Raw genomic sequence first — 27,679 nt, forward strand, 5'->3', positions numbered from 1 at the left:
TAACCTTGGAAAGCGAGCAATGCCGCCCATACCGCCTCACCCAATAAAGCTATGATCCGTTTGGAGTACATACATATGTTTGGCAATGGCTTGAACGTGTGGTGTGTATGTCGTCGTACGTGACGTATCTACCCACGCCGTTCGTCAGATATGTCAGATATGTCAGACATGTCAAATACACTCATATTTTTCTGATTTTGGGTTTATGAGCTTGTATTTCTGGTAATTCACCTGGTACACTGTAGTTTATCCAAATTTTGTTGATAGGCAATGTCTAATGAGATTAAAGCTTGACGCAAAAGGGATAAGCCGTCGCGAGTAACAAGCAGCATTTTAAATCTACAAATGGAGATTGGTGGTAAACAAAGCACAGGGTCATTGCATTTGCAGCATACATAGTTAAACTATGTCCTATGACATATAGTAACTGTAGTAGAAAGATACCTAGCCACCTTCCAGATTGATCCAGTTTCCTCCATATCAACCGTCGCCATTGAAAACTCAAACATCCAAAGCCGATGCTAATGTACAGAACAAATTGCGATTTACCGCTCCCTGTCAAGGGCCGACGTAAGCCCAATCCTCTTCTTTTCTTCCTCCGTGACCTCGACGTCCCAGATCTTTAACTCCTGGGCCCGTTCCAAATTTTCCTTCGAAGACTTCGCAGGGGTAGTGTTGCGGTTAACCAAGGCTTTGCTTGACAAAGCCAGCGCATCCATTAGCTCGGTTACTCGCTTTGCCTGTGTGAAAGCAAGGGTTACATGCTCGTAATTTGCAACCCAGATAGAAACAACCATGCATTGCGTCAGCAGGTTGTTTTGCTCAAGGCAGTAGCTGGCGAAGTACATCGCGTTGTGATAGTCGAGCATGAGTTCTGGAAGGTAGGTTTTCCGAATGTACGCAAAGTCCTTTTCTTCGTCGGCTGCATGGGTTGATTAGTGTCGGAATTCCAATACTGCAAGAGGGATTATACTTGCCATTGGGGGATGTGAGGAGCCATTCTTCGTCAGTCACAGCTCCTACCCATTCTTCCAATACAGCCACGCATTCGTTCATATCTTGACCCATAACCTTCATTGTCCCTGAGTCTCGGCGACGTTTTGTCCTGAACTGGTTAGATATCTTTCTACTGACGGCTGACATAACCTGGAAAAGTGACCACTTACTTGGAGATCTGATCGTATACAATGGCAAACTGCTCAACGGCATCAAGACCAAGAATCAAGCTCTCCAGATCCCGCATTGCCTGGCACTGGTTATATGCTGAGATGAGACCAATATTGTTGGATCCAGAAAGACTGCGTCGGTGAAGGCTGCTTCTCTTGGCCTTCGTCGGGCTAGTCGGTGTAGTCGCCTCGAAGTACCCAATATCCTGCGGAGGCATGGAAATGATGTCGGAACCGAATTTCTCGATGGAGATGTCGGCCAGCCGCATACGGAAACTCAGTTCGCGAGCAGCAGCAAGCTTATCGGCAACTAGCAGAAGGTTAGTTCGGCAAGATCGAACGAGAATAGGGATGCAAACTTACGGAAGAATTGACGATACAGCCAAGATCCGAGCTCACAGATTTTATCCCACTGGCCATCAGTAACACGGAGCCACTCCAGACTGCGAATCATCTTGTCATCTTCCTCGGCAACAGATTCGCCAATCAAATCAGCCTTTGGTGACACCAAGCTCTTGGAACCGTCGGCTCGTCGGCTGACCCTTGAGTATCCAGTGACGCCTCTTGAGTGATCGATCGCGGAGACATTCTGCTTCGCCCACGACCATTGTACATCAAGAACGGTTTTGATGTCAATGTGGTACTTCTCTGCGAGTCGAACTTGCTGGATCTTATCCTTGGGGTCGACTATATCAATGAGAATCTTGGCTAGGACGCTATGCCCAATTGCTGTAGGCAGAAGAGATGCGTAAAGAGGGATAAGGCGGAACAAACCCCTCTCTTCGAGGTTGGCAATATGTCCAGCCACAAGAACCGACGCCGTTTCAATGAAGTGGGTATCCGCGCGAGCATATCCTCTAGCGCTAGCCACAACGTAAACATGTGTGGCGATCTTGAGAGCCTCTTCATCGTCAGCAGCGATGAGGAAAGATTCCTCAACTTGCTTCGGCGCGAGCTCTGGGACAATAGAGTTCTTCCCGAACTTTTCGGTGCAAACATGTGATACCGCCTGAGCAAGAGCCGGGAAGAAGGAGTCGTAGCCTTGGCTGAGGATTGCGGCCTGGATGTTGCGGAATGGATTACGGGTTTCTCCGCTGACTCGCTCATTGCCCTTGAGATAGACTAGGTACTTTTGGAGCTCTGCGTGTCCAGCCGGTTCCGGCTTGAATGCCACGGGCGTATTAGGAGAGTGGCTAAGCTTCCGCTGGAATTGACGACAAAATCCCTGGTAGCGCGAGAGGACGACACGATTGAAGAACACGTAGAGATAGTCGTCCCAGCCGCAGCAGACCGCAGCTGCAGCGTCAGTTTCACCGGCGAGCAATGCATAGACAGCACGCTGGAAGTCATCCACAGTGTTGTTGCGTGTCAGCGCAGAGCAAGCGCTACGCCATGAATCTTGAGCTCGGCTGTTCATCAAACGTGTATGGCCATCGTCGGCTGGGTATTGAGTACTCGCCGATTTCGGATCCACACTAGAGCCGCACAGGCTAACGGCCCTCCATCCTTCGAGGTGGCCTTCTGCCCATTCACGAATCTTGGTCCAGTTCTCGCCTTGTCTTAGCATCTTCCAGCAAGTTGCCCATGTGGCAAGTTCGAAGGATTGATCTTGTTTTTCCAGCGTATGATTCTGTCGAATGATGGCATCAGGGTCGAGTTGAGTGACCAATGGTTTCTGCTCATCATTGCTCAGAAGCGTGCGCGAGATACCAGGGTCATTGGGTTCAAGAGGTTGTGGCCAAGCGCGCAGCCTTTTGTGACCCTTGATAGCCTCTTTGGTGTAAAGCCATCCATGTGTCCACAATCCCTGACCTCTCTGCGCCTGGGTTTCCATATCCGTGATCAGCCCATCGAGATTTTGGTCCCCGGTCTTGGAAGTCTCCTCCAACCATCGCATGGCAATCACGCATTCGAGACCGTACTGGTCGGCATTCAAGAATTGTTCCCAAATCTCGCGATCGGTTGAATAGCGATGAAGTTCCTGGAAAGCTGTCTGTTGTCCAGCCTTGTAGCGGGCCCGGCTGGAAGGGTCATCAATGCTGATCAAGTTGAGCAGAAGGCGCCAGGTATCAGATTCGAGTTGCAATCGCCGGATTTCCTCGGCGCTTTTGGTATCCTGTGTCCCATTTGACCGGAAGCCAGTCGCCGCGCGGTCCACGATCTGCTGTTTTTCGATTTCCTTGATGGCATTGTTTGCAAGGTCGCGATAACTCGCTACGAGCTTGTAAGCAGCCTGAGCATTGTTGAACTCGTCATTCGAATTCTGGCGCTTGAACTGGTCGAGCTTGTCGGCAAAAGCTTCAATTTGGCGAGTGACGCGGTCGGCAGTACGGCGAAGAGGGTGGAGAGCTTCCTGGGCGCCCGCAGCGGTGAACAACGGAGTGTCTTCCGATCGATTAGCGAGAATAATTCCTATAGATGAAGTGTAAACAAACCTTGGCCTTTGCTGCTAGAAATTTTAAAAGCAGACTGCTCAGAACTTTTGCCCGAAACATCGGACCCAGTCTCCGATGCGGTGTCGCCATTGACACCATCCATATCTTCGTCCATATCCTCCTCTTGGTCTTCAGATTGGCTTTCAATTGATCCGCCCTCTTCATTCATGTCTTCGTCGTCAGGGGATTGCTCGTCATCCTCATCATCCTCGTCATCGATGTTGATGATCTCTGTTTGTCGCGGTGGCTGGGCGGCCTAGATACATGAGCAAAACGACAGCGCAATATTGAAAAAGGGAAAACATACCGGTGTAAAAAGGCTAGTTGACCCAGCAGCCGATCGAGTTAACGGAGCCATGATGAACTGGGCGCAATAACTTTGTAGGAAGGGGAGAGAAGCCCTGGAGAGCTTTGAGGAATAACTTGTGTTTGTCTCTTTTGCCGGCGCGACAGACTAAGCCCGAAGTGTACTAGCGCAAACGCAGAAAACTATTTCAACGAATTTTCATCCGGACCCTTCTGTTCTCTTTTTCTTTTCTTCTTTAATGTCTATAGGCTTTCATTAGAGTCTCGGTACAAACGGTCAATGTTCGTACAGGTCCATCGAGGCCTCTTTGCGTGCTCACGATTGTCTTATAATAAATGCAGTTCTTCAATTAGCCTGGTTTCCTCCATATGGAAACTCAGACCGCAAAGGAATTGTGACATCCCTTTTACAACAAGGGTCACTACTTGTAATTCCTAGTAAAATCATCCTTGGACCTCCTAAGCACTACATGATTGCTTCTCTGCTGCTTGCGCTCGTTGTTTCATCTTCAATCGCAGCAAGTTTGCTTTTGGGCAACTGGGGGTGGACGCTTGGTCTCCTCGTTCTTGGTAGAAGGCATTACAGCATTCATACAAGGCATCAATCTGCGCCTGGCATTTATCCTCGTTGAAGGAGTTTTGAGTCAAGCAGTCTGGCTTTGGTCAACACTCTTATGATCATGGATTGTGTCGTGAATTAATAATACCTTGAATGGCACACTGGAATTGTTAGCAATATTCCAGTATCACCTATCTAAGAGGACTTTTTTTCATTCAAAAAAAAAATAAATGGCTTTAGATGGACATACAGCGCGTGGTTTGCAAGGCTGTTCGTGTGATAGATCTTGCTTTAGATTTCCCTGAATTGTCTCAGTATGCAGCCGACTTATTACTCATGGCAATTCATACCATAATTGAAGATTTATCAAAGAGCTGAACGGAGTACGCGTGAAGTAGTTGATAAGTGACGAAACCGATAGAAGCAACAGTGTACAAACGCAAAATAGATTCTCCGCCTTCAGACCGTGGGGCGAGTCGCTATTCTGCCGCCGATTTGAGATCCTCTTCTTTCTCTCCTCTAACTTCCCTCCATTATCATCGCACTTTCGCTGACTTCAGCACTATTGCCTAAGTGAGTTTTTCATTCTACGCTTCCATTCTACCTACCGAAATTGTGAGCTAACCAGAGTCGAACTATCCAGATAAACTTGACTTTGAAACCCCTCTAAAATCGCACTCAGCTTTGTAAGCGTTCAGCCACACGTCTCTTGCGCGCGATCACCGTCTAACGAATATAGACTCATCCGTCAACATGTCTGACAAAGAAGGTGGTGCTGCTCCCACTGAGCACCTCAACATCAAGGTCACTGATAACAACAACGAGGTCTTCTTCAAGATCAAGCGTTCCACACAGCTCAAGAAGCTTATGGATGCTTTCTGCGAACGCCAGGGAAAGCAGCCCTCAACTGTCCGCTTCCTCTTTGACGGAACCCGTGTCCGCCCTGAGGATTCACCCGATACTGTATGTTCTCGTTTTGTTCTTTTCCGGTACTTGAATCCTCTTGAGACTGACTTGACTACCTAGCTTGAAATGGCCGATGGCGATACCCTCGAAGTGCACCAAGAACAAATTGGAGGATGTTAAGTTACTCGGTCTGGGAGCTGAATCGCATATCCCGACGTGGCCAAGACAGATGATACGACGTGCGCAGGTTTGGGAAGGGCTGATGGACATCCACAGATGGATGGATAGAATTAACATGGCGTCCCACGGCGGACGTGGTGATCGGGCGTCTGTACTTCCTCTTTTTTTCGCCTCTCATGAAGTTAACGAATTTACCAAAAGTCACCCGGTCTTTTTTCGAGACTTAGAGGTGCTGCTTTAGCTATCTCGCTTGCCCCTTTTCAGTGCGTCCCGGAAAATTGACCTCGCTAGTCTGACGCAGTGTAGCTCATTCTGTACGTTTCAGTTGGACTGGAATATTTGCTAGTCATGCCTTGAGCTAAGGTTATTAGTATTCGGCGGGGTCTAGCTGCGTCGATCCTAACCCGCATGCCAAGATATATATCGCGCCTTCAATCTAGAAATTATCACTGGGCGTGTCGAGTAGTTGGACAATCTAATGTGAGATTTGAAATAGATAATAGTTGCAAACGACATCAGTGCCAAGTAAACTGTTCCAAATATTCGACCAGTAGGTAAAGTCGAAATCAACCTGAAACACAAAATGACGGAAACCCACCACTCAGTCGCCAAATCCCACGATGCAGAGAGAACACATGAACGAGTCAATTCAAGATGCATATATACATCATTTATAGGATCACTCCCATAAAACAGCCAGAAGATCATGCTCAAAAATCTTAACTATCCCAAACAGAAATCTTCAACTTCTCCTCCTCTGCCTTAGCCTTAGCCTGTTCTTCGCGCTCGCGATTCCGCCTCCGAATCTCCTGCTCCTTGACCGAACGATCATAAGCACGCTGCTCTTCAGTCCTCTTTGGTGCACGAATCCCCAGCGCACCAGCGATCAACCGTCCCGCAACAGCAGTTTGTTTCTCCGGCCTACGGGCGGGTCCACCCTGTGCTGCAGGAGAAGCAGTTTGACCACCCCACGGATTGGAGGTTTGAGGGGAAATTGGTGTGGGCGGGGGATCCAGGGGGCCCTCCGCGCTGAGTATAGGTGAGAGGACGGTCGGAGTATCTTTGTCGTAGGGTTGGGTGTTTTCGTCATCTGAACCGGAGAGGTCTACCTCATCTTCCCAGGAGTCTGCGACCTTTTTGGGCTTGGGAGTCACTTTTGAGGTTGAGGGTTTCTTCAAGTTTGGCCGATGGAGGTCTTGCACTGGGCCTTTTGTACCTATGGAAAGGTCGCGAAGTGTGGATTGGAGCTCGGCGCTTGGATCAGACATGATACGTGTACACGGGTTCACAAAGGGGATACAAGAGGTTTGGTGGATTCAAACAAGGACAAAGAATATATACAAAGTCAAGATTTCTTGAAATAGAATTCAATGTCGTCAGTGCCAATTACATCCACTGGTCGATCGTGGAGAAAAACATGGGCTAGACCAATTCGGGGACCACTTTTTGGCCTCAGGATAGTCAGGCATCAACACATATGTCCACTTCTTTTTTTATTTTTTTCGTATTTTTGATCTGATCGGAACATATGGTTGATGAATATGTTTCAGTTTCAGTAATTAACTAGAATTAGAATATGAATTTGGCATGTAACCCTTTCATGACTCGGGGCTGACAACCCTAGGGTACATTGTATAGATCATTCCTTTTTACGAGTAGCTACCTAGGTATTCTAGCACACTTAACGATTGAAAATATGTTGCTTTAGAAGAAACATGGCTTGGAACTATGCAGGGACAGTGACCATGTGTCAATAGGGGGTTTACCACCTATCAGAGCTTTTCTTAGCCCATCATATTTCCATATTACCCCAGGACCTCGAAGTCTTGACAATCACATTCCCCAACTTTGACTTAAGTGACCAAGGACAAGTATAAGCACTTAGTTATTTGCCTCCTCTGAATCAAGCCTATAAGTATTATGCTGATTGTAATGCTGATTGTAATGTAGATATCAAATCACCCGATGTTTTGTTTTGGCCAAAAACGTGGGATATTGTCAGGAAAGAATGAAAAGCAAAAACTGACAGACATTAATATTTCACAAATCTTCAAACCGATTTAAATCATCAAAATCTATTAATTTCACCCAAAGAATAGGTTTCTTTTAGGAAATCGGACTTTATTTTGAACCACGTCCAACTTCAAAAAATGGTAGGACGAATTTTGTTGCGCTCTCGGGTTTGTTGCTCCCCCTCAATACAGAAAGATAAGTTTAACTATCATAATGATGTGATTGGAGTGATTTGTATGCCTGCTATAATATTAACATAATCTGTGAGAGCCTCCGAGTCCTCTAGACCGTATAGAATGAACCCGGAGTACCCCCTGAGTGTTACTCAAGAACACAAACTTGGATTCTTTAGCTGTGTTGCATTGCCGTCGCGTCTAGAATCAAGAACGATGAAGTACACTGGCAAGAGAGGTTACGGCCGTATGAAGAATCAGCCAATAGCAACTCGACTCACGGTAACTCCGCAGGGTGAAATTTATTTTAACTCCATAACAAGATCGAAAATCTTGATTGAATAGATCGCTGGCCTTCATTTCAGAGATATTTCTCCATACCCGGACCTGGTTTAGCTACTGCGGTGTCCATTGCACAAAGCAACTTTGGAAGTATGTTCTTATGATAGGCAATAAGGCTTACTATAATATTGGCACATGTCTCATATCAAAAAAGGAAATACTCAGTAGAAAGCAACAAAATCCATTAGGCTTCAAGTCAGATCTACGACAAAATGCACTGGACAATTTGGGTGTCGACCCTAATCCCGCTTGCTGTGGCAATTCCTTTACACCACGCAATCCAAATTTCCGTTAAAGATGCAACAGACTCGCAAGCAGTCAATGTTTATTTGGATTACCCACGAACTACCTTGAGGGATCATGTATTTGTTTACAGCAATTGTAATGCCCTGAACCTCACTGATGCTCATCACACCATTGCGCATATACCGGGAGGTGAATTTGGTGGCGATCATACTCGACTGGTCTGGGTTGTTCCCGAAGATGCTACAAATAATGGATGTATCTCTGCCTGGGAGCAGAACACCGTGCTGATAGGGCAGAGCCAGCCTCTTGCCCTTGGTGAGATCTTGAAAATTACTCTCTTCAAGAGAGATCGCATTATGATGACCAATGAGTCTGGCATTGACGCCGAAGGACCTTGGTTCAATGGTGTTGATACTCTCAAGAGCAAGGAAATCGGGGTAGTGGATGTCAAGGCAGCCAAAAGCAAATGTGAGTATGCCAACCTTGAAGCCCTCCCTGGAAGGTTCCCTGACAGAATAAACTAGCGATCGGAATTGTTGGTGGCGGAATATCTGGCATGATGACATATGTATACTTCTCCACCCTTATGTATTATGCTGCATCGATATCTGATGTATCGTAGTATCTCCTTCGGAGCGTTGGTTTCAAGAGCCTTAAAATTTCCGAGTCCACAGATCGTGTTGGAGGGTACGTTGTCTGCAAGAAAATCTCAAGTGACCCTGCTAATTTAATCAGTCGCATCCGGACAGAATACTTCGAGGTACCAGATACCAAGTATCAGTACCAAGAGATGGGTGCTATGCGCATTCCGATTACAGCAACCTTTCCACTAGGCAACGAAAGTTTGACATTGAACTTCACCAGCCACCAAATCGTGTTCCAGCTGGCAGAAGCGCTCAACAAAATCAACGGTCATGAGAAATCACTTAACATTGATTGGATTCCATTCCTTCAAAATAGTGACAATGCCCTCTCCCTGATAGGAAACAAAAGAAATCTAGACGGCTCGATTCCGACAGTTGGCGACGTGGCAAAGAATAGCTCACTTGGCGCATCTACTCTGCACACTCCAAATCTGGATAGTCTGACTGCGAAGTTGAATGCATTGATGTATAATCCGGAAGACATGAGATTGATTGCCAGCAACATTTATGAAGCTCACAAAAGGTTCCTGGGTAAGACACTGACTACATTCAATTATCAGTCTAGATGTTTTTGCTCACCATTATAATAGACGTCGGTCTGAATGGGGGAGGAGGAGATGAGTGGTCCCAGACAGGCTACGTCCATAATGCGTTAGGCTACGATCTAAACACAACAGACCTTGCTGGTGAGCTAGTCACGCTTGCTGCTCCTTTCTGGGTCAGCCTGTAAGTTGAAAGAGGAGCCGATGCCGGTTTACCTGTTGCTTATCTTGTTGAACTCGCTGCAGGTATCACAACCTGTTCTTTTCATCTAAAGAATGGAAAACGATCGATAAAGGTTTGTTTCGCTTTCTCGTCATTAATTGCAACTGACTCACCTTCCTAGGGATGAGTCGACTACCAAATGCTTTTAAACCCCTGATTGGGAGAGATCTCAAATATAAACGAAAGATCCAAAAGGTGCACTATCTTGAAGAGGATAAAAAGGTCCAAGTCTCTTGGAAAAATCACTATACGGATCGTCAATTTCAAACAGCGACCTATGATTATACTTTCGTTGCGGTGCCTTTTACTGTGGTCCGCAAATGGAAGCTACCAGGTAAGTATTTCATACCCAGTGCTATGAGATTCGATGCTGAACATATTATCAAGAATTCTCTCCCACCCTGAGCAATGCAATATCCCGCCTAGGTTACCAATCGGCTTGCAAGGTGCTAACTCATTCCAAATCAGGACCAATCAGCTACTAAACCTGTTGTTCAGATGGCACTGCAGTTCAAATCCCGATTCTGGGAGCATTTGGAGCGCCCAATACTGGGTAGTTGCAATACAGTAACTGATATCCCGGGAATGGGCAACATCTGCTACCCTGGTTACAACGTGAATAGCTCCGGGCCAGCCGTGATGCTTGCCAGTTACAACAGCGGCGATTATAGTGAGCGCTGGATCTCCACCCCAGAACAGGAACACGCCCAATACGTCCTCGACGGTATTTTCCAGTTGCACGGTGAGATTGCTTATGAACAATACACCGGCAATTTCAGGCGTGTCTGTTGGTTGGAAGAAGAATCCAACGCTGGTGGCTCTTGGGCTTTGCCGACAGTTGGTCAGCATCAACTTTATATTCCCTCATACTTCAAGACGGAGAATAATGTGAGTCTATTCTGAAGAGCATGTTTGCTTCATGAAGTCAGGAGCTCGTGGTGAGATCGTGTATTGATTGGGACAAGATTATCTTTATCGGTGAACACACTTCGTATACACACTCATGGAGTAAGTTATCATCTGTCTTCTCTATATAAGATTCAGACTAATAAATGACTTTAGTTTCCTCGGCTTTGGAATCGTCTGTTCGTGGAACAGTTCAACTTCTGCTAGGTAGTTCGATTTCTTTTGCACATCGACGAACGATTTAAGGCTGACTAGATTTTCTTTCACAGAGCTCGGCTTAGTGGATGAGGCAAAGCAGATCACACGAGAGTGGATGGGAAGATGGATCACTGCTTAGTACAGGCCAATCTTCGTGGATGGGAGCTTGAGGGGCACTCGGGGACAGATTTACTTGGTCACTTCATCAACAAATTGCTCACAATTATGATTAGTGAACAGTGTAGTGGAATGGAAGAGTGTGTTATACAGATTGATCTTATTTGATGAATTGGCATTATATATGTTGATAGACCAAGATCTAGATCTATTGGCCTTTGGCCAATGCGATGACCTTCTTCGCCGCCTCCTCAAACCCGTCAAAGGCATGCAGTGGGAGGCCACTCTCCGCGATCTAAAATTGCCCGAATTAGTCACTAAAATCCAACAGCGAAATGTCATTGCCTACCATTTTCTGTCCTAGTTCCTCATTTGTACCTCGCAGCCGGACAACCACTGGGACTTTCATCTTCAAATCTCTGAAAGCCAAAATGATACCCTCGGCAATCATATCGCAGCGCGTTAGCCCACCAAAGATGTTGACAAATATGGCCTTGACGCGCGCATCGGAGCAGATGACACGGAAAGAAGACTTCACAGTTTCCGAGGTAGCTTTGCCGCCAGTGTCGAGGAAGTTAGCGCAGTGACCGCCGTGAATTGTGAGTGCGTCGACCGTGTTCATAGCAAGGCCGGCTCCGTTGACTGTGCCATGTGTTATAAAACGTTATTCTATAGAAAAAAGTTTCAAATGAAGAGTACATACCTAAGGTTCCAATACCGCCTTCACCTTCCAACCTGTTTGTTGTCAGCACAATTTCTTGGTAACAAGTGTGACTCTGTGTACTTGATGTAAACAATTCCGTCCTTTTCGGCCTCGACCTCTTCAGGAACTTCCTCCGTGGTGTTTCGTAGCTTATGAATATCTTCCTGGCGACCGGAACTGCGGAATGCAGCATCATCAAATCCAAAGCGCGCACTGCGGACCTCGAATGAGCCGTCGGTGGATATGCCAGCTTGTGTCTCTAGAACAAAAGCTTCCTTCTCTTTATATATTTCCCACAGTGATTGCACAAAAGCGGCGAATTTGCGGTGGGTAGATGCAGGGAGCCCTAGGTGTGAGGCAGCAGCAGCAATGACTGGGGTTCCATCAAATGAGGCCAGGGTATATGAAAAAGGGTAGTTCTTTAATTGAGTCTGATCAAACTCCGCAGTCGGTGAGACAACAATGCACGGCGATAGCGCTGTGCGGTCAACTGTGATAGACACGGATAGATCCGAACTAGAAGCTGATTCGCTAACGAGAACGCCTTTCTGCTTGAGTATATCAAATGCCTGAAACTGCTTAATGTAAAGACTGCGTTTCTGCTGAGCAGTCTGAATTGAAACAGGTGTGACTCTTCTCATGGTGTGGAAGCCTCGGTTATGGGAGCCTGTCCCAGAGATCGGCTGTTACATTTTAGTACCATTCACCTCGGGTTTAAAAAGTAGACTCACACTTGTTCTTGGGTACTTAGATCGCGAACTCAAGAGAGTTTTCATCCCAGCGCCGAACTTCTCGGGGTGATTGACCATGACCGCACCGGCGCGTTCCAGTGCTTGATACTTGGTCTCCGCATCTGGCTCCCCAGGTGCAGCCCAAGCACCAGCGTGTCCCATAATACGGCCAGGTGGTGCCTCCAAACCACCAACAAGGGCCATGATGGGTCTATGACAGATTAGTATCCACAAAGGAAAAACGAACATCATGAAGAAAAGATAAAAACTTACTTGGGGTCTGCAGTCCTCCTCCGATAATCCTTAATCCACTCTGCGGCATCCATCTCGGCCGTACCACCGATCTCGCCGACCAGGATGATACCCTGCGTATCAGGATCATGCTCGAAGATACCGAGAGCATCAACAAAGTTTGTGCCAGCCAACACATCTCCCCCCATACTGATACAAAGACTCTGTCCAAGTCCAGCCCGAGTAGTTGATGCCACGGTCTCGTAGCTCAGGGTGCCAGACTTGGCTACAATACCCACGTTACCCGGGGCAAAGCATGGTAGTGGCTGAAACCCGATTCGGCACTTGCCAATAGCGGATATGATACCGGGGCAGTTTGCACCAACCAACCTGGTTTTGGATTGTGTTTGCAACATAGAGTGAATCTGCGGAATTTCTCGTTAGCAACATTCGGATTTTGTTTGGTACAGGAAAAAAGCAAGTCATACTCGTAGGATGTCGTGGATCGGCACATGTTCTGCCACAGCAACAACCAGCGGGATTTCCGCTTCGATTGCCTCTTCAATAGCCTGAGCAGTCTGGTTCCCAGGAACATATATGGCAGATGCATCCGGCCTCGCTTTATCTTGAGCCTGAAATTTATTAGTTATTAGCCAGTTGGTCAAATGACATCATCCAGGTCGATGCATCAGATATCTTCTTACTGCTTTAACAGAAGGGAATACAGGCAAGCCCAGATGCTCGCCCTCCACGCCAGGTTTGACACCTCCCACAATCTTAGTGCCCCATTCTAGCGACTCCTTGACGTTGGCAGTTGCCTGTCGCCCTGTGGGGGTCAGCATTCAGCATTCCACTGGGAGAAGGGGTGCAATTGGGGCCAATATATGCTTACCTGTAAAACCCTGGAATAGGACTCTGGTATGAGCGCCAATTCTGAGGTTTGGTAGAGTATCTGCATAGCTGGCTGTGCGGGGGGAGGTTGTGAAGCGCCGTGTCAAGGGCACCCGTAATGTCTGGGGCGCCCTTTTCGGGAGGACGTGTAGGGCCATGGGTGCGCTCAGTAAAGACACATTCAATGATGCGATGCTGTCTCCAAATGCTGGATTTATGTACGATAACGCTCTGCGCGAGGGGACTTCGAGAAGGCTATAAGCCAAGTCGGCTAATCCGGTGTCGGAGGTTCTCCACATTTGCCGAGGAGGTTGGGGGGATCAATTATCAGGTATATTTCTCTTCATCATAAAGGCATTGAAATGAGCAAATTAATGTAGATATGATATACCTTACGCGACGAGGAGCCTAGAGAGAGGTTTAAACACTATGATATCCATGTATCAGAATGTTAGTTATACCCGGCCAAACTCGGAAGTTATGCACGCATAGACGCTACTACTATTATTTGCCTCGAGAATGCAGATGGATAAGGCGAAAGTTGTAGACTTCACGTAAACATTGCTAATTTGCAATTGAGCCAAGTAATAGACATCGTAAATATCTTGGTAAATGACCAAAACGTAGATCAATCTCCTACAATTTAAACCCATCATCAATACTCATTGAGATGAAGTTTCTTCCCGACAAATCTCCTTTTCACAGGCTTCTCGCGCGATTCACGGTCTGCGCCGAGACCTTTCAGGGCATGAAGAAGCATTCCGGCATCGAAAAAGCCATCTGGAGATATGTTAGCAAAATTGATGCGGAGAACAAAAATCAGAGAAAACTTACATCCTCCCATCCCGTCATCCTCGATATAAGAACTCTCCGCAGCAGAAGTAGGCGTATCAGCACCACGTCCATCCCCCATTCCCCCTCCACGAACAATGCGTCCACGGCGATGCGACTCGGATTGCAAGCTCTCTGAAAGAGCCTCTGTCTCACGTGCGCGACTAGTGCGGGGGCTATTTGGTTTGCGATTCGTCGCACGAAGCAATTTGCGGATTTCAAATAAGTACGATTCGAGGGTATGCATTAGACGACCGGTCTGTCTGTGCTTCGAAGAAGCGCAGAAAGAAATTGAGTCGTCTTTGATGATGTACCCGATACCGAAGCCGTCGGCGGACGTGGGACCAAAGCCGAAGTGGCGCAGACAGGGATTCCCGCAGTTTGAAGTTGAAAGAACCGTGTTGTTGATTTTATCCCAACCTGCGTCGGCGAAGATCGCGGGTGTGGGTGCTGTTGTGCGGTAGGCGCGTGGACTGCTGCCTGGTGATGACAGACCGTCGTCCGAGGGGGAGGAGGATAGTTTTGGTGACTCAGGGCCGTGGCTTTGTGTTTGGGAGGTAGTTTCGCCGGGGCTAGAGTAGCCGCCCGTGGAGCTAGTGTCAGGGAATAAACCCTCATCAAAGGAGCGTTGCCAAAGGCAGTAGAGAGCATAAAGGTGGCGGTCTTGGCCCTGGCCCTTTGAGCATTCTTTGGTGGCAGCGGTGTGCTTTTGAGTTGCGGCACGCAGAGCATCGACCTTTTGTTCGGCGGAGTTTTCCCCCAGAATGCTGTTACGAAGTCCACGGATTCCCGCGTTACGGTCCGCACTGCCTCGGTACGTCCGTGGAGGAACATTTTTGTCATTGCTGGTTCGTAGGTATTCTCGACTCGACCATAGAGACCGTAGTAGGCGGCTTGGAAAGCCATTTGCACGAAGGCATCTGGAGAGAAGCCCATTGAGGTGATGAAATTCTTACCGAAGCCTTCAAAGTCAAGGACTTGGAATTCGTGTTGGTAGAGAAGGTCCGAAAGATGTGATTCGGCGAAGCGGAGGGCAATGTTTAGCTCGGGCGTCATGTCCCATTCGAGTTTACGGGGTGTTGTGCTGACGTTGCCAAAGCTGCTTGGGTCACGCTTGGCTGGGTCAGGGCTGCTGGTTGCCCACAAGCTCGGGGCCTGGCCGTTGATGGTCTTTGCAAAGCGGAGAATGGTGTCGGTATACACGTCGCTGGCGAATCGGAGCACTGTGTGTCCATCGACACCGGTGTGCTCGAAGTTGATACCAGCGCTGCCGTTTTTACAGACAATGATTTGCAGTTTGTCGTACCAGCGGTTGGTGCAGGTTCCAACTTGAACCCCCTTGATAACCTCACTGGTACCACAAAGCATGTTTGCGCAGAGTTCGGCTGTAGTGGAAGGTTCTGTATCATCCAAGCACAAAACGTACAGCGCCGTATCGACAATATTCAAGCACTCTGCATTATTGGACCTCAAGTCCTTGGTCATGATATCACGCAGCCCAGACCAGACCTTCCGGTTTTCCGTACTGAGGACACCTAGAGCCCCCTTGGCTGCATGGTGAATCGGAGTTTGCGCAGCATCTTCAATGATAACCTGCAAATTAAGCGAGATATCTTTCTCACTCATGATCAGATCACTGTTGTCGTCGAGGACATCAAACCAATAGAATTGACCACGGCACATAACCACCATGTGCTTGGCCGAAGGGTCCTGGCTAATGACACAACCATTCTCAGTAGGCAGACGGGCGGTTCCGAAAAGCCGTGAGTACTGGTACATGCAAAGGGGTGTTCCTCGCACTGTATCAGGAGGCAACTCCTCCCGACGCACAGCTCGAACAAACGCCAAAGCCGAAATGGCCAGCGACGCAGCTCGAGTCACTTGGTGATTTCTTGCGGGAGTCGGATCGTCCTCCAACAGGAAGAAGGGGTTGAGGTTCAAGACAACAGCTGCACGAGTCAGATTATAATGGGATGCAACAGAACGAGAAAGTACTCACGATTATCAAAATTCAAATAAGAATCATACCCTGGTAGAAGTTAGCTACCCCCCTTGCTCATTTGAACTCGAGGCACGTACAAAACTGCTCAATGTAGCTCGTTTTAGAGCCAGCATAAGTCTTCAACCGTTCTTGCAGAAGAGGACCATCATTCTTCAGAAAGTCACGAACAGCAGCCTTGGTATCTTCATGTTCACGTGGGGTCTGCAAAGCCTCAAGGGCATCCAAATGCCTGCGGCAAGTATCTTCAAGATCAGGAATAGGCAACTTAGGCAACGAATCCTGGTTTGCAAAAGTCAAGCCCTGGGTCTTGGGGGTGTGAGGAACCGCAACCTCTGATGAGGGCTGGTTAGTCGACACATTTGGCCTCATGACCGTCTGGCCTTGAGACTCAGGGCTGGACTGTTTACCTTTTTCGTCCATAGCATCACCAAGTGATTTAGGCGCTGTGAAAAATCGCACTGCCATCGAGGAATAAGACATGTTAGATAATCTGTCGGTCCAAATCAGGCGTAGCGACTGGCGAGAACGGTAGGGATAGATAGGAGGCGCAGGGCAGTGCGGTAGAAGTAGTGGCAGTCTTGGAGGCAGTAGGATGGCATTGAGACTATGTCATGCGCAGTGGGCAGGTGGACAAAACACAAAACACGGGAAAAATGAAATCTCAAGAATATTATAGACACAAGCCAAGTGAATATATCATTCAGAGACGAGAAAACAAATTCATGAGAATAGACAGGAGGCGGGAGAATAATAAGGGCATCGAAAGTATAGCCCTCGACGGTGGAGCCCGGCTCGGGCCTAAGGGGAAACGGGAATTGATAACAATGGAGCAATGGACTTACAGGCTTACACCACAAGCGCAAACAATTCGCAACCCCGGAATACGGGTGAATTGTCCGGGTGGTACTAGCAGAGGAAGAACGGAATGATAGCGCCGGAGAAACGGATGAGCTTGGCTGCGGGTTTGTCAGATGTCAGATGATTTCAGCCAGAGAAAGGACCCGCGAAGAAGTCGCTCAATGTGTCTGCAGTCTAAACTTGTCCTTGGCCAGTGAGAGCTTGTGACTTGGTTTTAACATGCCAGGTAAGCTTGATCTCAGTCATGAAGACACGAAGGGCTTTTTGTGGTCTGCCCCTCATTCACCCCACGGGGCATAGAGGAATGATAGGACGGAATGGGGTATGGGTCCGGGTAGCAACTCACCTAATCTCAATTTGACGAACCCTGCTGCACGTTACCGAACGTTACTGTAAATTCTTGTTTTTGGCTTGTGCAATGGAGCAGGGATTGAATGCGAAAGGTGTCGGGTAGATTATAAGACAAAAGCTTGACTCCGGATGAAGGAAAGGATTTACCGAGAGCTCAATGCCACAAGGTAAACAAATAAGGCTACAATCGGAGACCGCGTGTGAAGTATATCGGCAACGTTTGTGTCCCGATGACGTTTCGGGCGAAAGGAAACTGGGACCGGTCATGCGGGGGAAGCTTAAGGTCACGTGAGATCATAAACAGCGTAATAGGTTGAGCTACGATCATAAAAAGCTACGATGAGAAAGAATAATAAGAAATCAACGATTCCAGGGTCGAGTTGAAAAATTTCATGATCACGCTTAGGTCGTACGCAGTACATCACGCTCGCAAACAAAATGACGCCGGCGATTTTGTTATCCACAAATGGACCACGATATTGAAGATCGCGGGGAGACAAGGAGTCAAAAATATTCACAATTGAAAAATAGTATCTGCATTGCCTTGGGTCCTCCCAAAGAAAAAGGGCCAGGCACGCTTGCATACATACAGTATGGGCCCCAATGGCAGAGACACAGCCTCAAACAGAGGTAGAGTACTCGTCCTCTCGCCCAAGAGACCCGAACGAGATTGCCGATCGAGGCAGGACATGCAAAACTTAAAGAAGAAGGTAGAAAGACACTGAACATACGAACACGTTGCACAAAACCGGGGGGGAAAGAGGCATGCTAGGAGGAAGAACAAGGTCGGAGGCGGCTGGTAAAATGGTCTGGATTTAGATCACTCCACAGAATGGTTCCAGATGCAGCTTCCTCAAATCAAGGACTCTTTATTGTCCCGGGCGCTTAGGCAGTGTAGATGCTGGCGCCCTTGGGGGACAGGACGTTGTCGGCGTATTCGCCGTCATAGTTACCGGCAGGCGAGTAATTGCAGACGGTGAAAGGCACGTTGGAGCCACCGGCGTTGCCAAGGGAAGGGCAAACAACAGTAGCACAACCGACTTGCTCGGTGCCCTTCCAGACAATCTGGGAGAAGTGGCCCCAGGCGTCGAAATTCGACATGTCGGGGGAGGCCTGGCCGTAGAGCTCGGCGAAGTACATCATCTCATCGTTGTACATCAGGTTGGTGATCATTTCTCCGATGGTGGACTCTCCGACACCGTATCCAATGTTCTGACCGTAGCCACCGCCAGCAATGGAACTAGGGGTATATTAGTTGTGTATCAAAATAAAGATCATGCAATGGATACTCACGTGTCGTGCTTGTAAACACAACGCTCAGCAAGAGTGCGGGCGCTGGACTCGAGAGATTCAGACCAGGTAACGGAGCTAGCAGAGTGGTTGCTGCGGTGGACATTGTGGTTGTACAGGATGGACTCCTGGTAGGCGTTGGTAGGGGTGGCAGCGGCCGCGGCAGAAGTCGAGGTAGCCAGAGAAGTCGGGGTTTCAGTGGTAGCGGGTTCAGCAGGGATGGACCAGTAGGTGGTCGAGTACCAGGTGGTTGCGCCTCCGGCATTGGCAGCGGCAGCATCCTCGGTAGCAGCCGGGGCGGGCTCGGCGGTAGTCTTCTTGCTCAAATCGACAGTGGGCAAAGCCGAGGTCAAGGACGAAGAAGAAGAAGAAGGCTCAGCAACAACGGTGTCCTGCTTGACCAGGTTGGCAGTGTTGGCGGTGGTGGTCGGCCATTGGGTGACAGTTTCGGTGACAGTGGTAGTAGTCCAGTCAGTCACGTAAACTTCTTTCTCAATGACCTTGGCACAGGTGCCGACCGCGAGGGCGGCGAAGAGCAGAGTGGAACGCATTTTGCGAATCAAAAATCAAATATTGCGATGAAAGAAACTTCCCCAGGAAGTATTGAGAGTCGGGATTGGATCAAACAGATCGACTGTTGATTGAATGAGTGGATTGGCGCTTGTATGAAAGGAATGACGAGCCCAACACCTTCTTTCTTCAAGGAGTGAGAGAAAGATAAGATGCACGCGGTAGGGCTGGAAAAGAGTGTGTAGCGTGGGAAAAGGAAGAGAATTGAGGGAGATGGGGAGAGTAAATAATAGTAGAAAGGGGAGACTTGGAGAGTGGGGCCGTGGGAAGTCAAGGGGAGATTAGTTTTCGTTTTAATAAGTATGGCGTGTGTGATGAAAAAGTAGTACTCCGTAGTTATTTTATAAATTATAATTATTGAGGATTGAAATCGAGAACCTCGCGATTGCACGATCTTTTCCCCTACTTATTGCTTTTGCTTTCTTGTGCCGGTTCATACTGGGGAATTTTCCAACCTCTCGACATTTGAGGTCGTACATACCCAAGCGTGGCACATTCTATACAACATTCCAACGCGCGCTAAGAAACCCATATTATTGGCCTAGAAACCATCTGAGGCTGGGCAATATTTTATGGACCTTAATCAAATATTCTCCGGGGCCAGACTCTTTGGTAATTTCAGCTTTTGATGTTAAGGAACGTTTAACCTTGAACAGATATTAAGGACAATATTAAGGATTAAAGATATGATGTGTAAGGTGTCCGTTTGGCCCACTAGCGCCACTATTTGAGCCGCGCGTTCTAGGTGTCAAATTTCAAAGAAAGAGAGAGAGAGAGAAAAAAGAAGGAGAAAAAAAACCTGCAAAAAGAACTAAGATAACTAAGAGTACCATGGACTTTGTTGAAAAGAATGAAAGCTCCAGTGTTCAAATGTTAGAAAGAGTCTCGATCGTGGAGTGGACTATATGATCGGCCCAAACAGACCCAGGGGAAGGCCAAGCCCCTTGCCCAGGAACAAGTTTCAAATTTCACTCCTTGACATCCAATCATCTTAATTGCCCTCTTACAAAACAGACATGATCATCCCCACTACAACGCCCGCTAAAGAACTTGGCTTCAAGGCCCATTCGGCAGTCTGTACGGGCTAATCTGAGATAGATTAAATTGGCTGACCCTGTTTCAGCCACTTTAGTATTCATCGAAAATATTAATTAAAACCTTTATTGTAAACTTCGCTAATATCCAAGTACTATATGCAGTCTACGGAGTCTACGAAATATCATAATACAATAATTAGGGTGATCATGGATGAAATCGATTCCCTGTTTTTCAGCTAGTAAAGTTCGGACCATTCAATAACGCCCGATCGTCATTCAACCAAGTGGAGTGACAATGAAACGCATTGGAACCAATATTGCGATTATCGTTGAAGTACGGAGTACAGACAGAGCCAAGGCCAATCAAACACCCCGGGCCACCCGGAAATTTCGGGACACTAAGGCCCTGGGGCGTTAGCGCCTAGCGTGGTGCGGGAGCCTGGGGTGAGACAGGGCGGTTATAGTAAGGGGAAGCCTCAAAACACTTCATGTTTTCAGATATGATCTCATCTCTACATGTGTAAATTATTGTCAGAAGTTTGACACGGTCCAGATGCAGGGCCTGCAAGTCAGATCCGATCTCAAATAACGGGGGAAATCCAATACTCAATAGGACCAACGGTCCAAGAACGCCACAAAACCACCCCTAACAAAAGAGAAATGGAACAAAAAGAAAAAAAAAGAAATTGGGCCAAGGCCTGTTGCCTCAGGCTCTCGTTTAGAGGTCGATGATGTTGCATTGCCCAGCCTCGCAAACCATTAGCTGATTTTTCGCCGGTTCACCAGCCTTGAGGTCTTGGAAAAGCGGGTTGCGGGATTTTAGCCAGAAAGACTGGTTGCCCACAAAGTCTTTAAGGTGCGAGGGACGGATATCGACGAGAGATGTCACTACTACAGATGAGGAGACTGCCACACCAGCCTGAGCCCGGACTCGCCGGCGGATCAGGTCGCGTGTAGATACGGGCTCGGCATTGCGACTGAGACTGGAACCTGAGTTGGGCAATGAAGAAACTTCGGCTGTGGCAAAGACACCTATCACAGTGCGCGTGCCAATCTGCAGACCCACGATCACATCCAACATTCCAACGAATAGGAAAGGGTGTTGGATAATCTCCACAGCGAACGAGTTGCAGGTCTGTCGTGCCAAGGTTCGGTAATTTTCATCTTCCAGCAGAGCGGCCAGACGCAGTAGGTTGCGAGCAATGATGCCGTTGACTGACGGTGTTGCTGACTCAGTACCAGTCTTCAGTCGGAGGAGAGGAGGGGGCATTCCAGGTGTTGTCACTGATGGTGTGCTGTAATATCCGGTAGCCGTAGAGCCCGCCTGGGCTAGGAAGTATTGATTAAGGTACTCTGAAAGAATATTAGTCACTGGATTCAATCCAACGCATATGCGGGTGTCTTACTTTGCATTCGCTCGGCAAATTGGAGATAGCTATCATCGAAGGTGGCATCATACATGTCCAGTAAACCGCTAGTCAAGTATGCATAGTCGTCAGCGAAACCCGGTGTGTCTCCCCGGCTTCCGTCTCGGTAGATACGCCATAATTGCCCTGTAGCCTTGTCAAAGAGGTTATCCTTGATGAAGCTGATTGCCCGTGCTGCGGCTTCGCGGCACTGGACGGCCTTGGAGCTCTCAATTTCCTCGAACAAAACACTGCACTTGGCAAGTGCGCCAATTGCCAGTCCGTTCCAAGCCACAATGATCTTGTCGTCGAGATCTGGTCGCACGCGCATTCGCTCGCGGTAGTCGTGCAACTTTTGCTTTCCAGTCTTGATGATTCTGACCACTTCCTCTTCGCTGAGACCAAAGTCTTTGGCAAGCTTGCTCGGGGTGGCTTTGACGGCTAACACATTTTGATTCATAAACTCATCGTGCGGGTCGTACTCAGGTGGGACATTGCCATCAGGGAGCACACCCCAATGTTGGGCGCAAACCGGTGCGTCTCGGGGTCCGAGAACTTGAGTGATTTCCTTCAGTGACCAGACGTAGAATGCACCTTCTCGCTTCTCTGTGTCATTTGAACTAGGATAACTGTCTGCATCCTCTGATGAAAAGAACCCTCCCGTGGGAGACTGGATTGGTGCGGTTGTGAGGTAGGCAGCCAGATCATAGACAGCGCCCAAAAGCTCAGGGTCATGGGTCAACCGGAAGGCATCCACATATGCATCCAAGAGCTGTGCCTGGTCATAAAGCATCTTCTCGAAGTGGGGAAGCCCCCAGTCCATTGTCACGCTGTATCTCGCAAACCCGTGGCCGATGTGATCCCGAAGTCCACCGCGGGCCATGTTCACCAGTGTAGTAACGGCCATAGCAGTCGCTTGTTCACACTCATCTTTCCCTACAACATCGGTAACCTGGGTCGGGTAGGCACCAAGCCGAAGCAGGAAACTAAGATTGGACGGCGTGGGAAACTTAGGTGCGCGGCCAAAGCCGCCATTGATAGAGTCGTATCGAGATGCGAAATGTTGATAAGCTTCTTCTAGGAGCTCAATGTCCATTTCCTCATCTTTATCCTGTTCTTCTTGCTGTGAGTGCGTCCCTTCCTCGGCAAACTCTTTTAGCTGCTTGGTGATTTCTTTGGCGCTGTCGAGGCATCGTTGCTGTTGGGTGTCCCAAACATCTCTCAATTTCTCCAAAATCTCTACAAATCCAATTGTCTCAGGGCCAGTGAATGTGTTTGAGTTGGGGCCTTGCCAATAAGTGCCACCGAATACGGGTTCCAAGTCTGGGGTTAAAAAGACATTCAATGGCCACCCGCCGGAGCCCGTGGTGGCCTGCACATAATTCATGTAGATATCGTCGATATCCGGTCGCTCTTCGCGGTCAACCTTGATCGGAACAAACGATTCATTCAAAATCGCGGCCACCTCAGCTGACATGAAAGATTCTTTTTCCATGACATGACACCCTAGATAATATTAGCAAACCGGCGGCAAGAATTGGCGGGCGGTTACCTACAGTGACAGGCGGAGTAACCGACGCTCAGGAAGATTAAGCGATTATGCTTTTTTGCAAGCTCCATAGACTCCGCATCCCATACTTGCCATGCTACTGGATTATTCATATGTCCTCGGACCTATGATCTGTCAGCATGAAACAAGTACCAGAGGAGGACAAGCACTGACATAGGGGGACCTGCTCTGCTGCAACCGATTGACCATCTTGGGCCCTGATTCGGGCACAACATGGCGCGGATGTGCAGGGCTGTCTGAAGCTGCCATTACGACCAGTCACTAATTGAGCCTTTTCCTGGTCGGAGATTAAAGAAGTCAGTCCGGGCCCAGAGTGAGGGGTTGCTAGCGGGATTCGGTAATGACTACCTACAGTATCCGAGCACAAGCTATTCCACTTGCGATCGAGTCTTAATAGGGTATAAATAAAATTTGTAACAAGTTGAAATGGCTTGAGCGGGAATGGAGTGTTGAGGCGTGTCTAGTGTGCAAGCGCCATAGGCGGGGTCGAGAGCGAAGGTCGAGAGATCGGCCCGTTGATTCGGGGATCGACAATGTGCGTCATAGAAAGTCACGTCACGTGCCATTATATCTTATGCAAATGCAACGTTCATGTACATAGAAAGGGTTATTGCGTTCGAAATTGTATGGTATCAATGCACTGTAAATACTCCTGCTATGCGCACATGATCAAAACACAAATTTTGGAATGGGTATCACATCATCTAATCATCTCCCATCAGCTCGGCCAACTCTGCCTCCTCCTCTGCCGTTAGCATTGATTCCGCATTGGGGTTCTCCTCTTCTTTCTCGTCTTCAGCAGGCTTCTGTGCGAGAACCACTGCATTTTGAAGCTCGTCAGGTCGAAGGGACCATTGACGGATGGTTGCGTCGATTCCCACGCTAACAACGGTTGAACCAACGAGGACAAGACCAGTGACCTCTTCGAAATGTCCAGAGAAGGTATGGTGCAAGGCACCAGTCTATGTATAAATTAGCATACAATCATCATGAAGGTCGGGAAAGAAGGTCGAGAAAGAGATAAGTCTTACGGATCGGTTCCAGACTCGAACTTCTTCGTCGCGACAAGCCGTCACTGCCCATCCTCCGGGTTCATAGATAACAATATCTTTCACGAAGTCAGGATGCTCCAAAGTCAGATTTGCTTTCCATCCATCTTCTCGAATTAGACATTTGGCAGTCTTGTCAGCGGAGGCAGTCCAGAGGTCGCCATCGTTGTCGAAAAAGAGCTTGTAAACACTTGTCTCATGTGGAAGGAGAGGGTCAGTGCTACAACCGCCGCCAAACACATCAAATTGGCGAATTTCGCGGTCACTTCCCGCACTGAACACAATAGGCTGTGTATTCTCCGACTCTGGATCAACGGAAAGGTCTTGAATTCCCCGAGCGTGGCCCTTGAAAGTCTCGAGTCGCTGTCCAGTTGCAATGTTGAACACCAGGACTTGAGCGTCGGCGCCTCCAGAGATGAGCAAATCATCTCCGCGTAGCCTTGCACTGGTTACTGATCGAACAAAATCGTTATGACCTTCGTACTTCTGGCGCGGCTTTCCGGTGGCAGTGTCCCAACTCCAGATAAACTTGTCCCAGCACCCAGCAAATAGGATTTTCCCATCAGGACTCACACAGAGACTCGTGACAGGGGCCATGGGGCCTGCGAATACCTTGGCAGTTTCCCCTGTCTGTAGAAGAATAAGAATCTAGCAAGGTGAGAGGGCAAAGTTGCACTTACGGCAAGCATGATCCTTCTCACGCTGCCATTACTTTGGGCAACATAAATTGATCCATTGTTTAATGGATCTGAGTGGACTGCCAGGATCTTCCCCTGCAGCTTGATGGGGTTTCCATTGGTATTTTGGGATTTAGCATCCTTGCGCTCCTGGTCATCCAGAGATGCACTAATGATAATTAGTATTTCCACGAAGTCAGGAGATGAATTGTTGGCCTCACGATGTCTGAAAGAAATGGTCTCGGTTCGAAGACGTCGTCATCTTAAATTGTACATGTATTTGATACAGTCAATATGAAGAAGCTCATTTTTCCTTGACAACTTCTCCCCCGCCAAATGCTGCCAAAACTGCTATCCGAGCTCCTAAGGTCCGCCGTAGCCCGCAATCCACCACAAAACCACAGGTTTTTCGTTTCCTCTCCTCTCCTCTCCTCTCAACTATCCCTCATCTCCGCATACATCTCCGTCCTTTTCTTCTCCACCTTCTCATCTCCCCTGTCTCCCCCCGCGCGACCTCGCGCACCCCCGTCATCATGGAAATGAACCACCTCATAGGGTCAGTCTGAACCTGGTTAGAACCAAGGCTTCAAGTTAACACCTGGCAGTCAACGATTCAACCTGATCTCCAAGAGCGACATTCGGTAAATTTGTTCGATTTCTCTTTGTGTAATCTACTGCTGACATTCTTTCAGCTATGTCGGTACTCTACACGAAATCAACCCCGAAGCCTCGACGATAGCCCTCGAGAATGTCATGTCATTCGGCTCCGAAGGGCGCCGTGGAAATCCTGCAGATGAGGTGCCTCCGTCCACCAGCGTTTACGAATACATCGTGTTCCGAGGAAGTGATGTGAAGGATATTAGCATCGCTTCGGATGAGCAAAAAGAGCCCCCACAGCATGAGGCCCCTCGGGTACCAGATGACCCGGCCATCCTCGGAGTAAGTGAATACAGCCCATCCAGCAATAACCGCATCGTCCCATGCGTTTACACACGAGCAAGTCCATTGTCTCTCGGAATCGATCAAATGACGAAAAATTCTCGGATGTAAACTCACAGACCTGTTCTGAATGCGCAAATCCGTGTAGAGATTTCCGTTGCCTTCCTTCTGATGATCAATTCCTCCACTCTGGGCTTGGTTGCCGTCTTACAAAGAACAATGTACTGACTTGCTCGAAATAGGGCATGCCACGACCTAATCCCGGTCAAGGACCTGATTCGGCGCCAGCTCCTCAGAACCTTCCTCAGGGACCTCCCAAGCCACCTCAGGGAGCTGGCCCAACACCTCCCGGTTATCCCCAACAGCCTCAATTCCAACAGGGCTTCTACCCACCTTATGGACAATTCGGACCCCCTCCTCCGTTCCCCCCTGGTCCCGGTTTCCCTCCATACGGCGCTCCACCTGGTTGGTACCCTCCCCCTGGCCATGGATTCCCACCTGGTCCTGGCCAATTCCAACCTCCCATGCCCATTGGCCCTGGCCAGCAGCCTGGATCCCAGCGCCCGGGACCTCCTGGTGCCACCCCCGCACCACAACTCAACTCTGAACTGCCGGTCGGGGATAAGGCTACCAGCGACAATGTAACACCTGCAGCTCAGAAAGCCCCCACTCCCCCAGTCCAATCCAAGCCGTCCGTGGCTGAAGCTACTGCCCCTGTGACTGCTGCCCCAGCAAAGAGCGGCCGAGTCATGCCCGCCATACCGATCGCTGCCCCCCGTCAGGCGGCCCCGGTCCCCCAAATTTCTACTGCCCCTCGAGGAAATAGCCAGCAAGTTACCGATGCCACTGCGGCTGCCACAGCTGCTGTCGCTGCCGCTATGGCCAAGCTGCCTCAGCCCGGACAATCCGATGGTGCCATCGATGCGCTCAATCAAAAGATGCACCAAATGCGTCCTTACGACAACAACCGTGCTCCCCGAGGCGGTCACTCACATCCCCGCGGAGGTCGCGGCGGACCTCGCCCTCAGCAACAACACAAGAAGATTGATGTTCCCCAGTCCGATTACGATTTCGAAACCGCAAATGCCAAGTTCAACAAACAGGATCTGGTGAAAGAAGCTATTGCCACTGGAGTTCCAGCTGCTGAGGCTGAGGCCCAAGCCCATGCGGCCGAGGAGGCGGCAAACTTGGAGTCAATGTCCAATGCCGGCGGGTCCTCTAACCCGGGATACAACCGCGGCTCTTCTTTCTTTGACAACATCTCCAGCGAGGCTCGTGATCGTGAGGATAACACTGCTCGTGTCGGCGGTCGCGAATGGCGCGGAGAGGAGGAGAAGCGCAACATGGAGACCTTTGGACAAGGCAGCGTCGATGGCTACCGTCCCAACTACCGTGGACGTGGACGTGGCCGCGGTTATGGCCGTGGTCGCGGTGGCTATGGTCGTGGCTACGGCCGTGGCCGGGGAGGCATGCGTGGTGGTCGAGCTGCTTCTGAGTCTACCGGTGTGCCATCACAGGGCTGAACTTGCCCATTTTTGATTATTCTAGCGATGATTGCAACCTTGTGCTTTTTTCAATATTTGGGGT

General features: G+C 48.8%; 10 protein-coding genes across 10 annotated transcripts; 3 read left to right on the top strand and 7 right to left on the bottom strand.

The window, feature by feature from the left end:
• Positions 1–545: 545 nt before the first annotated feature.
• Positions 546–3,959, bottom strand: N7529_011694 (nucleoporin Nup84/Nup107 family protein; the record flags this gene model as incomplete). The annotated part of the gene is made up of 6 exons (XM_057247220.1): positions 546–922; positions 978–1,105; positions 1,167–1,476; positions 1,530–3,551; positions 3,602–3,857; positions 3,909–3,959. 6 exons carry the CDS (start codon positions 3,957–3,959, stop codon positions 546–548), a joined length of 3,144 nt encoding a protein of 1,047 aa, XP_057092569.1.
• A 1,260-nt stretch (positions 3,960–5,219) lies between these two features.
• On the top strand, positions 5,220–5,552 carry N7529_011695 (SUMO family protein SMT3; the record flags this gene model as incomplete). The annotated part of the gene is made up of 2 exons (XM_057247221.1): positions 5,220–5,429; positions 5,493–5,552. The coding sequence occupies 2 exons, from the start codon at positions 5,220–5,222 to the stop codon at positions 5,550–5,552; spliced, it is 270 nt and encodes an 89-aa protein (XP_057092570.1).
• Positions 5,553–6,271: 719 nt separating this feature from the next.
• Positions 6,272–6,820, bottom strand: N7529_011696 (uncharacterized protein; the record flags this gene model as incomplete). Its single annotated transcript, XM_057247222.1, has 1 exon — positions 6,272–6,820. The coding sequence occupies one exon, from the start codon at positions 6,818–6,820 to the stop codon at positions 6,272–6,274; it is 549 nt and encodes a 182-aa protein (XP_057092571.1).
• A 1,472-nt stretch (positions 6,821–8,292) lies between these two features.
• Positions 8,293–10,978, top strand: N7529_011697 (flavin monoamine oxidase family protein; the record flags this gene model as incomplete). Its single annotated transcript, XM_057247223.1, has 12 exons — positions 8,293–8,794; positions 8,851–8,894; positions 8,949–9,013; positions 9,062–9,501; positions 9,561–9,696; positions 9,759–9,808; positions 9,857–10,069; positions 10,123–10,181; positions 10,234–10,623; positions 10,665–10,743; positions 10,798–10,848; positions 10,911–10,978. 12 exons carry the CDS (start codon positions 8,293–8,295, stop codon positions 10,976–10,978), a joined length of 2,097 nt encoding a protein of 698 aa, XP_057092572.1.
• A 186-nt stretch (positions 10,979–11,164) lies between these two features.
• N7529_011698 (putative succinyl-CoA synthetase subunit alpha) lies at positions 11,165–13,811 on the bottom strand (the record flags this gene model as incomplete). The annotated part of the gene is made up of 9 exons (XM_057247224.1): positions 11,165–11,251; positions 11,306–11,598; positions 11,660–11,691; positions 11,741–12,342; positions 12,391–12,601; positions 12,664–13,046; positions 13,110–13,253; positions 13,326–13,447; positions 13,514–13,811. 9 exons carry the CDS (start codon positions 13,809–13,811, stop codon positions 11,165–11,167), a joined length of 2,172 nt encoding a protein of 723 aa, XP_057092573.1.
• Positions 13,812–14,167: 356 nt separating this feature from the next.
• N7529_011699 (choline/carnitine O-acyltransferase) lies at positions 14,168–16,825 on the bottom strand (the record flags this gene model as incomplete). The annotated part of the gene is made up of 5 exons (XM_057247225.1): positions 14,168–14,292; positions 14,347–15,079; positions 15,142–16,292; positions 16,343–16,372; positions 16,423–16,825. 5 exons carry the CDS (start codon positions 16,823–16,825, stop codon positions 14,168–14,170), a joined length of 2,442 nt encoding a protein of 813 aa, XP_057092574.1.
• Positions 16,826–18,439: 1,614 nt separating this feature from the next.
• On the bottom strand, positions 18,440–19,395 carry N7529_011700 (CAP domain-containing protein; the record flags this gene model as incomplete). Its single annotated transcript, XM_057247226.1, has 2 exons — positions 18,440–18,794; positions 18,848–19,395. 2 exons carry the CDS (start codon positions 19,393–19,395, stop codon positions 18,440–18,442), a joined length of 903 nt encoding a protein of 300 aa, XP_057092575.1.
• Positions 19,396–21,169: 1,774 nt separating this feature from the next.
• N7529_011701 (thioredoxin domain-containing protein) lies at positions 21,170–23,676 on the bottom strand (the record flags this gene model as incomplete). Its single annotated transcript, XM_057247227.1, has 4 exons — positions 21,170–21,804; positions 21,858–23,363; positions 23,414–23,531; positions 23,581–23,676. 4 exons carry the CDS (start codon positions 23,674–23,676, stop codon positions 21,170–21,172), a joined length of 2,355 nt encoding a protein of 784 aa, XP_057092576.1.
• A 455-nt stretch (positions 23,677–24,131) lies between these two features.
• Positions 24,132–25,415, bottom strand: N7529_011702 (WD40 repeat domain-containing protein; the record flags this gene model as incomplete). The annotated part of the gene is made up of 4 exons (XM_057247228.1): positions 24,132–24,389; positions 24,459–25,106; positions 25,157–25,322; positions 25,375–25,415. The coding sequence occupies 4 exons, from the start codon at positions 25,413–25,415 to the stop codon at positions 24,132–24,134; spliced, it is 1,113 nt and encodes a 370-aa protein (XP_057092577.1).
• A 271-nt stretch (positions 25,416–25,686) lies between these two features.
• Positions 25,687–27,615, top strand: N7529_011703 (uncharacterized protein; the record flags this gene model as incomplete). Its single annotated transcript, XM_057247229.1, has 4 exons — positions 25,687–25,709; positions 25,759–25,794; positions 25,846–26,092; positions 26,335–27,615. 4 exons carry the CDS (start codon positions 25,687–25,689, stop codon positions 27,613–27,615), a joined length of 1,587 nt encoding a protein of 528 aa, XP_057092578.1.
• Between the last annotated feature and the right edge of the window lie 64 nt (positions 27,616–27,679).

This window comes from Penicillium soppii (genome assembly GCF_028829465.1).
Source record: "Penicillium soppii strain IBT 18220 chromosome Unknown utg000010l, whole genome shotgun sequence".
Lineage (NCBI taxonomy): Eukaryota > Fungi > Ascomycota > Eurotiomycetes > Eurotiales > Aspergillaceae > Penicillium > Penicillium soppii.